Below are 11,755 nucleotides of genomic sequence, written 5' to 3'. Positions count from 1 at the left end.
TGTTTTATGTTAAGTTTTTTTAAGTATAAACGAAAGTAAAAAATGAAAACAAAAAAAACATGAAAAAACCACACGCAAAAAACGTGGCCTTGGCCTCGCACGCGCCTGGCCGGCGCATTTGGGGAGGCGCCTGACGCGAGAGCACGCTAGATCTCAAGAATAGCGCTGCCTGTACGAACCAGCCTCCCAAGTCCAGTGCCTCGTTCCTTCCTTTCTTTTTCCTTTTTTTGTAGTTAGTTGGTATAGTTCGTTCCTTCAAAAATGTTTCTTTCCGGGGGCTCAAGAATATGAAAAGTAAGTATCGGTATGTATTCTTGCACAAAAATATCGGATGGATTTTCTATTAACTTAATCCAAATTTATGAATTTTGACTTCTTACAGATATTATAAGCACTATAACTGTCAAGTAGGGAGTATTACTTGGAGTTGCTTTTCTGCCACGCAGCACAATTAGGAGTTTCTAAAACAGATAAAATCACATGCGTGTGTGTGCTCTGTTTTGCTGCTCACATGGATGCCCCTTCTCCCCTGTTTTGGCTGCATAAGCGGCCACCGCCGCCCACTTCCAAGAAGCAAGAAGATTTCGGGCAATTCGCGGCCCAAAATCTCAAGTTCGGTATGGGGTTCTACAAGTGTAACTGAAACTGCATGGATTTTATGCAACAGAAATCCTGTAACGGAACCAACTCCAAATGTTGTAGTTCCTCGGACGCACTAGCACGATAAAGATCCGAAGAAATGAAGGATTGCAAAATATTTCGGTCACCAGTAGCGATGTCTATATGACGCTGAATTAACATAAATTACAAGCAGCAGGAAAAGCGGCATTATTCATAAACAGTACAGTTTCTTGCCCGAAAAGGGCAAGATCACGCGCAAAGAAAAATCATAATATGTATGGTACAGTACAAATACAGCGAAGAATCCAGGCCAAAGGCGTGCTCTCGGCTCTGAATAGCTCACTCCATGGACTTCTTCAACGAGGATCCATGATTTACTAGATTGGCACAAACTCATAACTGCGGTACATGTAGATGCAAACGAGTTAAAGAAACAATAGATGTCCGATGAGTTTAACGGATAAATAGGTACCCGAGGAACTCAATCAAGCGAAGAACGTTCTTCACCAGGTGAGCTTGCTTTTGACAGTGGAGTCCCATCGGTGTACACCTCGGGGATATGGCTTACAAAAGGGTAATCCTCTCCGGATTCGACCGCGCATCTTATGCTCAGCTCAGGGCAGCCGTTAATCACGGCTCTCTTAAGAAAACGGAAATCTTGGATGTAACTTGGCAGCCTCTCCAGGTTTCCACAACCGACAATCTCTATATATTGAAGAGAGGAAGAAGCAGACTTAAAGCTCTCTGGAAGGTGTGTCACCTTTGGAAGACGACCAAGCTGCAGGTTCTGAAGACTATATAGTCCTCCCGAGGCTTCCCCAGCTGGTACCATCAAATCTAACTCTTCACAGCCACTAATACTCAATGCAACAAGTGTAGAGAGTTGCCATATGCTGGAGGGGAGAGCGGTCGGCTTCGGACAATCAAAGATGAGTAGCTCTCGGAGGGCTCTCAAGCTGTCAAAACCCTCTTCCAATGATATCAGTTCATAGCAATAGCTCATTTTCAGAATTGCGAGAGAGGACCAACCACACAGCCTTAGATACTTCTGCTTTGATGTGAGGTTGAAGTATACAAGGCTAACAAGGTTGCGAGCTTCATTTGGGAACTCCTCTAACTGGTTGCAGCCATAGAGATGAAGCATTTCCAAATTCACCAGCTTACCTAAGGACTTCGGCAATAATCTGAGTTTGCCATTAAACTGTATAAGCAGGTACCTCAGGTGCTTCAAATCTCCAATGGAACTCGGCAGTACTTCAAAGTCAACTCCAAAAAATGTCACAGCACGGAGGAGTGTGAAACTTGAGAAAAGGTCATCAATGAAGGATTTGCTCACGGTACCAAAGCTTGATCTGATTGTAAATGTTCTTGTCTTATTTGCCTTCTTCAGTTCCTCAGGAAAATTGAGTCCTATGGAGAAGTTCTCACGGTCCCAAACTAGGTGCCTGACACTCTCAGAGACTGTTACCTTTTCAGAACTTACAATGGCATGCTCCTTTTGGGATACCAAGGTTGCAAGGTCATGAATAAGATCATGCATTTTACAGTAGAAAACCCTGTTATCAGAAAGGACGCACTGATCCTGGAATAAAGATCTCCCAAGTAGTTCTTTAAAATACTTCTCTCCAGTTTGTAGCTGAGTGCGTTTATTAGATGGACGAATCAATCCCAGAGCCATCCAAAACATAATCAAAATGTCCTGGTAAATTGTGTGGCCTTTTGGAAAAACTGTCAAGCAAGAAAAGCATGGTCGTAGATGAGGTGGAAGTGCATCATAACTCAATTTCAATGCTGGCAAGATATCATCTGTGTTCTGCTCCATATTCCACAAATTGTCCTCCAGAACATGTCGCCATTCTTCAATATCTCGACATCTTGACAATAGGGAACCCAGCGTCCTGGCTGCCAAAGGAACACCACAACACTTTTTCACAATGGACTCCCCAATACTTACTAACTGTTGGTCCATCATGTCCTCTTCCTCACCTCTGAATGCGTACTGGGTAAATATTTGCATGCACTTATCATCTGGCAGTTTTTCCACGTCATATGGCTCCATAGTCTTCACCATTGATGCAACATTTGAACTGCGTGTGGTAACTATAATGACACTTCCTCTTCCACCACTAGACAGCAGCCTTCTCAGCTCTTCCCAGTCTGCAAGTTTATCATTCCAGAGATCATCTAGCACTAGAAAATATCTTCTTTCCTTCAAAAGTTCACACAACTTCCTTTGCAGCATCTCTAGATTTAGCTTCATGTTGCTTTCACCTGTACCTGATTGTATTATATCATCCAAGATCTTTTTTAAATTAAACACATCAGATACACAAACCCATAATTTCATCTCAAAATTCTGGGTAACCTGAACATCATTGTAAATCCATTTTGCTAAAGCAGTTTTTCCAATTCCTCCTAAACCGACAATCGGAAGAACAGACAAGGGTTTTGAGTCTTTAGCTGTCAATATCTTTTCAATTATCTTCTTTTTGGCTTCAGCTCTTCCAATAATATCTGATTCGGTGATGAAAGAATGAGTTTCCCTGTTGCTGCTCCTGAACATCCGGCTGTCAATAATTGGTTGCTCATTTAAACCAAATTGCCCTCTGTCCTTTGCTATCTCATCAAGTTTTTTACGAACTTGTTCTATTTTGTGACTCAATTTGAATGGACCAGTAATGAGAAGGCTCATAGACTGAATGCGAGATAAACCCTTATGAACTTGTAGAATGAGAGCTTCGGTGGACGCATCGTCCAAAAGATCATCTATGTCATAGACCGCATCCTTCAAACAGTCCAGCCACTCGTGAAGGACATGAGAAGCTGACTCCCTGTCCTCAGCATCTCGAAGAACACCACAGATAAATTTCAATGAGTTTTCCAACTTGTGAAGCTCTTCCTGGGCGTTCCAGGCTGACTTGATCTCATTAACAGCCCAGTCAGTACCAAAGGATGCAGCCTTTCCAAGAACGGAGGTTGCAAGGCTTGATACCACTGACGCCACGGAGAACATCTTGTTCACGTGGATACTACAAGTACATAGTATGGTACTCAAATCAGTGTCCATATATGGTGAGTACATTTATCCTAGAAATGATTATAAACTCTACATGCATGCTTTGCTTACTCGCTAAAGGGCAAAATAGTAGTAATAACTTGTACTCAATATGTACACAAGCAAATAAACTACTGTAGCAATAAAAACTTGCATATAAATTATAAAGTAGACCAACGAAACCACTTTCCCCATGGATAAAGAAATGAAAACACAGGCTGCTGGGAAGGTGGATATAAAATTTAGCTGATCAGTCAAGTAATTAAGGAAACAAATTAGCAAGTGGATTTTGGATCCTAATCGATATAAACTAACTGTAGAAAGTAGTTTGTATTCCCCTCCACAAGGAACTGTAAGTTTTGGGGTTGGGTATGGTGGTAAAATTCTGGAAAAGGGGCGCCACGAAACTAAACAGCAAAGTGACTAGATTACACTCGTAACAGTACTCCCACGTCGCCCCCGCGGGAGGGCCACCCAACGGCCGCCGGTCTCTACCCCTCGTCCCATCTCCTCCCCTCGCCACCGCCCGGCAAAGCCTGGTTGGCGTCGGCGGCGGCGGGGCGTCCTCTCCCCTCGGCTGGCGGGGGCTGGCGCGGGCGGGCGTCCTCCGGCTGGTGGGAGTAAATTGCACAAAACCACCAGTTTGAAGGTTAGGTTTGCGAAAAACACTACAATACAATTTTTTTGCAGAAAACATCATGTCTACGGTAATCTTTTTGCAAATAACACTGATCGGCGGATTTGGCTCGTTTAAGCATGTTTATGACAGATGGGTCCCGCTTTCCGCTGACGTGGCATAACGGTTTGCTGAAAACAGTGTTAGCTGAGTTTAAATCAAAACACCCCCAACCTTTCTTTCCCGTGCCGCCCAGCCCCCCCAACCACGCCACCGTGGAGCTCAGCCTCCACCGCCGCGCCCCATGTCGGATCCGGCGACGTCCGCGCCCACTGCTCCAACGTTGCCGCACGCCACCTACATCTCTCACGCCTCGCACCCGCAGCCGAGCAGAGGACGCCGCCCGTCCCGCCCCCGGCCGAGGGGCGGCCTTCCGCCACGCGCCGAGGACGCCGTCGCCGTTGCCGCACCGAGGGGAAAGCAGAGGACGCCGCCCGTCCCGCCCCCTGCTGAGGAGCGCCCTTCCGCCACGCGCCGAGGACGCCGTGCGCGCACTCCAAGACGACTACATCGCCGGGGTCGCCTACCTCATCCAGGTCCCGCCGGTGCTCGCGGCCGTCGCTCGTGACAGAGGAGCAGGAATCCGAGATGCAGAGGGGGCTGCGGCTCGATTCTTGCTGGATCCGAAGCGGGAGCTGGTTAATTGCGACGAATTTCATGGAGCTCAGGGCCATGGCGATGGGCGGCGGCGGCGCTCCTGCAAGCTGCTCTGCTGGTTCGAGGGAGGGAGAGAGAGAAACTCGGGAGACTGCCGAGGTCGTGCCGCCACGCCTACGTCTGCCTAATGCCCGAGCCTGCCCGGAGCCTCCAGCCGCTCCAAGCGCCCGTGCTGCTCCCGACCTCGGCTTCCTCTGCAGAAAATCACGACGCGGTGAGCAGCTCACAGGGCAGCGGCGAGAACCAGCTCGATGGGTTGCGGTGAGGGGAGCAGCAGCACCACGGAGAAGCCGGGGAGGAGCAGCAGTTGGTGGCGACGGTGAGAATAGGCAACACCGGCGAGCAGCCGAGGGGACGACTTGCGCGTGCAGCTGCGCTCACCCTAGTCGTCGCGAGATCCACATCGGGCTCACATGTGGGGGGCTAATTGCGTTTTTGTTTTTCAATTCAGGGGTGTCTATGTAAATTCTAGGAACTAGTTTGTAAATTTAGAATAAAACCCATCTGGCACGAAACGTTATGCCACGTAAGCAAAAAATGGACCCACCTGTCATAAACACGCTTAAACGAGCCAAATCCGCCGATCAGTGTTATTTGCAAAAAGATTACCGTAGACATGGTGTTTTCTGCAAAAGAAATGTATTGTAGTGTTTTTCGCAAAGCTAACCTTCAAACTGGTGGTTTTGTGCAATTTACTCCGCTGGGCGGCGGGGCGTGGCGGCACGACGAAGGGCGGCGGCGGCGAGGGCTCATGCGTGCCTCATTCCCGCGGTTGCGTTTGGATATGGCGTGGAGGGCTGCGCGAGGGCGCCTCTAGGGATTAGGGTGGCTGTAGTGACTCGATCTGGTTTGTCCATATCTAAGAGCATCTCCAGTCGCTGTGTCCCAGGGACGTTTTTCGTCCGGCTGGGGCTGCGCCGGCGTAAATTTTAGGTTTGGGGAGGAAATTTTTCCAGCCGTCTCCACCTCCAAGCATCTCTGCACCTCGACGAGGAGGACGCGTGGCGCGCAGCGAAGAAGAGACGGATGATGAGCATGGCCACGACGGAGGCGACGAGCAACAGGTTGACCACACGCCCCGCCCCCGCCTTGCCCGCACGCCCCGCCTCCCCACCTCTGCCCGGCCACGCGCGCGCCAAGGCCACCCCCGCCTTGTCCGCTCGCCTCGCCTCGCCAGCTCCGGCCAGCGCCCGCCCCGGCCTCGCCAGCTCCGGCCAGCGCCCGCCCCGGCCTCGCCCGTTCCGGCCACGCACCGGCCACCGGCGAGGGCGCCGTGGAGTGCGCGGACGCCGACGTCGATGGTCCGAGCCGGCGCAGTGCCCGCGCTCGTGCTTGCCGTGGCAGCCGCACCCATGGCCGCGGCGAGGAGCCACTTCCGCTGACCACGCCCTCTGCTCCTTCTCGCTTCTACTGCGCCATGCTCGCCCCCACCGTTGCTGCCCCCTGCTGACGCCCCTGGCTGCCATCGCTGTCGTGCCCGCCTCCAGCCGCAGCTCTCCCCTGCTGCTCCCCCGTGCTGCCCGAGCCTGCTGCCGATCGGTGCTGTCGATCCTGAACCAGAGGCGGCAGAGCAGAGGAGGAGGAGACACAGCTTCACCGGCGGGGCGGGGCGGGGCGGGGCGGAGGAGGAGGGGCGGCGAGGGAAGCGGAGCGGGGTGGAGGAGGCGGGGCGGGGCGGGGCTGGGAGGAAGGAAGGCGGGGTGGGCCAGCAGCGAGGAAAAGAAGCGCCGGCACGCCCAGCTGCCCCCCGGGGGGCTGGGTTCGGGGTGGGACTGGCGGCGTTGTTTTTCTTTACATCCGGCAAAAAGTGACGATTTGGGAGCGCGAGTGGGAGGATTTTTTGACGCCGGTGCTAAAAAAGTGGCCTGGGGGGCGTTCCCGGGGGCGTGGGTGGAGATGCTCTAACCGCAGGATCCTTGTGGGTCGCGGGGCTCCCCTCCGATTGTGCTTGCGGCCCCTGGATGGACTCCCCTTCGGTGACAGGTGTTGGCTCTGGCTGGGGTTCTCCCCTCCTTTGGGCTGGTCGGCGTGGGGTGGGAGCTCCTGGTGGTTTGCACCGGTCGTCGGTGTGGTCGCGGCACGGCGATTGGCGTCACGGGGTGCGGGATGATGATGGCTGCCTCCTTCTCATGGGTTTGGACCGACGGTGCGCGGGGCCGGGCAGACGCCGGAGGTGCAGGCCGCACGCGCAAATGGGAAGGTTCAGATTTAGGGTTCGTGCTCGGGCGTGCCAGGTCAGGGCCCGGGGTGGATCAGAGCAAGTGCTTCGAGTAGGAGAGATTTGGCTTGGCCAGGGATGTGCTCGCGGGTCTCCTCGCAGGTATGATGCTCGATGGTGGTGGTCGTTTTACCATTGCGTCGGTGCATGGATCGGCGCCAGTGACCACTGACATGGCGCCGTGTGAGCTCACCTGGCCAAGGGCTAGGGCTGGCTCGTCGGCGACCGTCGACAGTCTCGGAGTCGTGTCCCTACCAGTCCACCGGGATTGGCTAGGAACGCAGGTGTTGGTGCCTCCTACGGTGGAGGCGCCGACCCAGACTCGGGGACCGATGTCGGGCTAGGAATACATGGTGTGTCGTCGCTCTTCCTATCGTGGTTGAGTGCGTTGTGATGTGAGCAGCGCACACTATCTCGCGACAGGGATGCTGGGGCTGCGGCCCCGGATGATGGTTGGCATGGTTGCTCTTGGGCGGGCGTTATTGCGGTGGTGGTGGCTCCCCTCCTGGGTTGTGTGGGCAACGGGAGGTGTTGCGACGGGTAGCTTAGATGTGCCCTCTCTCTCGGAGGGTGGCATCCTGATCTGGAATTGGGGACTCGGCAGCGGCGACACTCTGCGGCGTTCTCCCTCTTGGGGGCGTTGTCGTGGAGCTTAGGTGCGCTATGTCGTACCGTGGGGTGTGCTTGGTTCTTCCGGTGCTCTTTGCTGTGGTAGCATAGTCGCGTGCGTTCTGTGTCTGCCGGTTAATTATCTCAGGATTAACTTCGTAAAAGGGTTATCTTACCATCTTATATCGTTCAGTCGTGTATTTTTTAGGTGTTGTTTTATATATAAAACAGGACGAAAGCATGTTTCAAGAGAGTAGAGAAGTGCCCAGGGCAGCAGCCAGCAAAGCGTGAACGGAGGTAGCGCGCAGCGAGGCAGGCGAGAGCCGTGTTGGTCCCATGCATGATGCATCCATCTGCTTGGGCAACCATGATCGGTTTCGCAGTGACTCTAGCGGCCGGGCCGACGCAGGGGGCTCATATGGCGACGGAGGGCTGAGGGAGCAGGCTCGACCATGTGGAGTTGGGGGAGTAGCGGCCTCAGGGCGCACGTCGGCCACCAAGCCGGAGTGGGCGTGATCTGCGGCGGCGCGACGTCGACCCCCTCCATCTCGAAGGGGTTCCTCTCTTGATCCGCGGCGGTAAGCTGGAACGCAAGACCTACGGGCAGTTCTCTACGGACTTGGTATGCTTAACCCTCCCCTTTAAATCTCAACTCAAACACTAATATAGTGATCATTCTGAGAAACTTTCACATAATTTGGCCAAACAGATATAGAAATACCTTGAAGTTACAATTTCAGACAATTTTTGGTCAAATGTCACATAAAGTTTCACACAATACACGGTATTTTTAATTTTTTTTCTGGACACTTTCTTTTTTTTTTTTGACAAAATTTGCCCAAAAAGGGTTAAAATTGTAATTTCAGAGTATTTTCAAATATGGTCGGCCCAATTGTGTGAAACTTTCCCATAATGATTACTATCTTAGTGTTGATTTTACATAATATTTTCAAAACAATTTGGACATTTTCAATTTTTTTACATAGTTTGACCAAAAGTGGGTTAAGTGATTGCGCTGACATGGATACTAACTAGGATGCTGACTGGCCGGTCAATGGGACAAAACCGGGTCTACTCAGCGAAAACCCGTTTTAGGAGAGAGAGGATTGGTTCTTAGCCGGTTTTGATAATCCAGGGTTGATTCTTAAACAGGTTTCAGAGTTCAGAGTTGACTCTTAGACAAATGGAAGAGTTTGGGGTTGTAATATGGATTTCTCTCTAAATAATATTAAAATTAGACCATGTTCCCTATAGGTGTACTTATTTTGCTAAAAGTAATCTTATATTTGAATGATATATAAGCAGCAATGTATGAACGAATTAAATGGGATAAAAATGTTTATTTGTTGGGAGAAAATAGGACAAAAAATGCCAGCATGTGTAATGAGAAAACAAACCTAGGACTCCCTACATTTGTGGCTCGAGGACATAGAATAGGTGCAAATGAGCAGTTTTTACTCCGGATATTTATTTATTTATGAAGATAGTATTACAACAATTGTTTTCAAACAACCATCATTTGTAATTCTACACAAGCATGTTCATACGAAAAATAATGATCCAACATTGTGTAGTAGAAGCGCTATTGTGAAAATGGTTATATATAAAACCAATATACATCCAATTTGTGTTATTTTGTCTTGAACTTTTAACTCCAACAATTTTGTAAAAAAAAAAGTCATTTGTATGGATTATCCTTTTATTGCGGGGATGTATGGATTATCCTGCTAGTTTATGTATAAACTAGACCAACCAAGTCACTTTCATCGCGGAGAAAGAATTGGAAACGTGATGAGACCACAGTCAGTGGACTACTAAATGGACCGTTTAAAAGATACTTTTTCTGTTTCAAAATATTTGAAGTTTACCTTTGCCAAGTTTGACCGAATTTATAAAAAATACTACTCCCTCCGTCCCGTAATATAAGACGTTTTTTGATACTAGTGTAGTGTCAAAAAACGTCTTATATTATGGGACGGAGGGAGTAATATTCATAGTATGGAAATATACTTTATGACGGATCTAATGATATTATTTTGATGATGTTGATCATGTAGATGTTGATATATTTATATATATTTATCTATGTCTTGCAAAAAAAAATCTATGAACTTGGTCAAACTTAAAAAGTTTGACTTAGGACAAATCTAAATCTTCAAGTATTTCGAAATGGATGGAGTACTAGCAGATACTCCCCCCTTCCGGAATTACTTGTCGCAAAAAAAGATAAAAATGAATGTATCCAAAACTAAAATACATCTAGATACATCAATTTCTCCAACAAGTAATTATGGACGAAAGAAGTATAAAATTTGAAGAAAAAAATAAACTCGAGTGAACCCTGACCTGATGGAGTGGATCGGGATGACGTGCGTAGTGCAGTGACTCGGGACGGCGCTCTAGGAGACAGCCAGCGTGGAGGAACGCCGGTTGCTGTGTCAGTGCGGCGCTCCTGCTGAGAGCCGTACTACGTCTAGCCACCGCCGGCGGTGGCGGAGATCGCAGGTGCCTCAGTCGTCACACACTGTTTGACATACGAGAACATGCACCTCAGCTGTTGCAAATGGTTAGCCGCCCAAGATGGATCGGTTCTCGCATATACTCCTATATCATATATGTGTGGTAGCGTGCCACAGTGCCAATCATAGTTTGCGATGGTGGCAAACTGGGACTCGACACGCAGGCAAGCAACATTAACTCGATCGTACGTTTGTTAGTTAGCTCTAAATTCAGCCAGCCGATTCTACCGGCTCATAAATCGGCGCTGTCTACCGGTACCACAGCAGTATAATGGTACCCAACCACTTGAAATCATGAAGAAAAGGAAAGGGGGGCCAGTCCAGCAAATCGCGGCTCGATTTACCATTTTTTTGGGGTGGGGCGGCTAAGAGCATCTTTAGCAGAGCCCGTAAAAAGCCGTGACCCGTAAAATAACCATTAAAATGCGGGTTGGCACGGAAAATCCTGTCTGAACATACCCCGTAAACGCGTCTGAGCTGTAAATATTTTTGAGGGGCGCGGCAAAATCTCAACCCCAACCCGCGAATACGCAGGTTTCCGCCTCGCCCCTACGGTGCCTCGTATCCCAGGAAAGCGGTTGGCGGGAGGGACATTTCAGCCCGCGCCCTTTCCCCACCTCCTTCCGCCGCCGCCCGCCATTGGTTCCGCCCGTCTGCCGCCGCCGATTCCAGCCAAATCTGCGGGCGGAATCGCGCCACGGGGGTGCCCCCACCCTCTTCCACCGATACCCTCCCCCCCCCCCCCCCCCGATCCGGCGACACGAGCCGCCCGTAGTCGTCGTCGCCGCCCGGGATCGCCCGCCCCCGAACCGGCGGAGAGCCACCGCCCTCGAGCAGCTGGTGAGTGTTTACTTGTGCTTGTGCCGAGCGGTATGCATAATTTGTTGACGTGGCGTGCGTTTTTTGTTCATGTAGATGGAATTGAGGCCGTGCGAGAAGTTTTTGCTCGACGATTCGTCCGATTCGGACAACTCGGATGTTGAGACGCTGCTTGCAAACTATCGGCAGCAGACGTTGGTGATGACCCTTGCTGTGAAGGAGCGCGAAGATGAGAACCGAAAGAGGCGGCGAGGATCGATCGTCGGCAATGTGGGTAGCCGTGTCAAACTTGCTAGAGACCCTAACCGCATTACAGCTTTTCTTCAGACATACAAGGAGATTGAAAATGCAAACACCCACTTTCAGCTTCAGGAGGATCTCATTGAGCACCATTGGCAAAGGGCTGGACAGTAACAAAACTCAATTTTTATTCATTTTCATTAAATTCATTGTGATTTGTATTCGGGGCAGGTTTTATATTGAATTATTTAGTTTGCTTCGGTGATATGAATAATTATTTGTAATGTGGATGATAGCTGTATTGTGGTGTGGTATTGATATTTTTTCTCCCTAATTATTTG

At 50.0% G+C, this 11,755-nt stretch overlaps 1 protein-coding gene across 1 annotated transcript; it reads right to left on the bottom strand.

Moving 5' to 3' along the window:
- Nucleotides 1-757: 757 nt before the first annotated feature.
- On the bottom strand, nucleotides 758-10,441 carry LOC109768610 (putative disease resistance protein RGA1). The gene is made up of 2 exons (XM_020327360.4): nucleotides 10,183-10,441; nucleotides 758-3,650 (listed from the first exon to the last, which is right to left on the bottom strand). The coding sequence occupies exon 2, from the start codon at nucleotides 3,632-3,634 to the stop codon at nucleotides 1,103-1,105; it is 2,532 nt and encodes an 843-aa protein (XP_020182949.1). The 5' UTR covers nucleotides 3,635-3,650; nucleotides 10,183-10,441; the 3' UTR covers nucleotides 758-1,102.
- Nucleotides 10,442-11,755: the final 1,314 nt, after the last annotated feature.

The sequence above is a fragment of the Aegilops tauschii genome, chromosome 6, assembly GCF_002575655.3.
Source record: "Aegilops tauschii subsp. strangulata cultivar AL8/78 chromosome 6, Aet v6.0, whole genome shotgun sequence".
In the NCBI taxonomy this organism is placed as follows: Eukaryota; Viridiplantae; Streptophyta; class Magnoliopsida; order Poales; family Poaceae; genus Aegilops; species Aegilops tauschii.
This window is presented reverse-complemented; position numbering and strand designations above follow the sequence as displayed.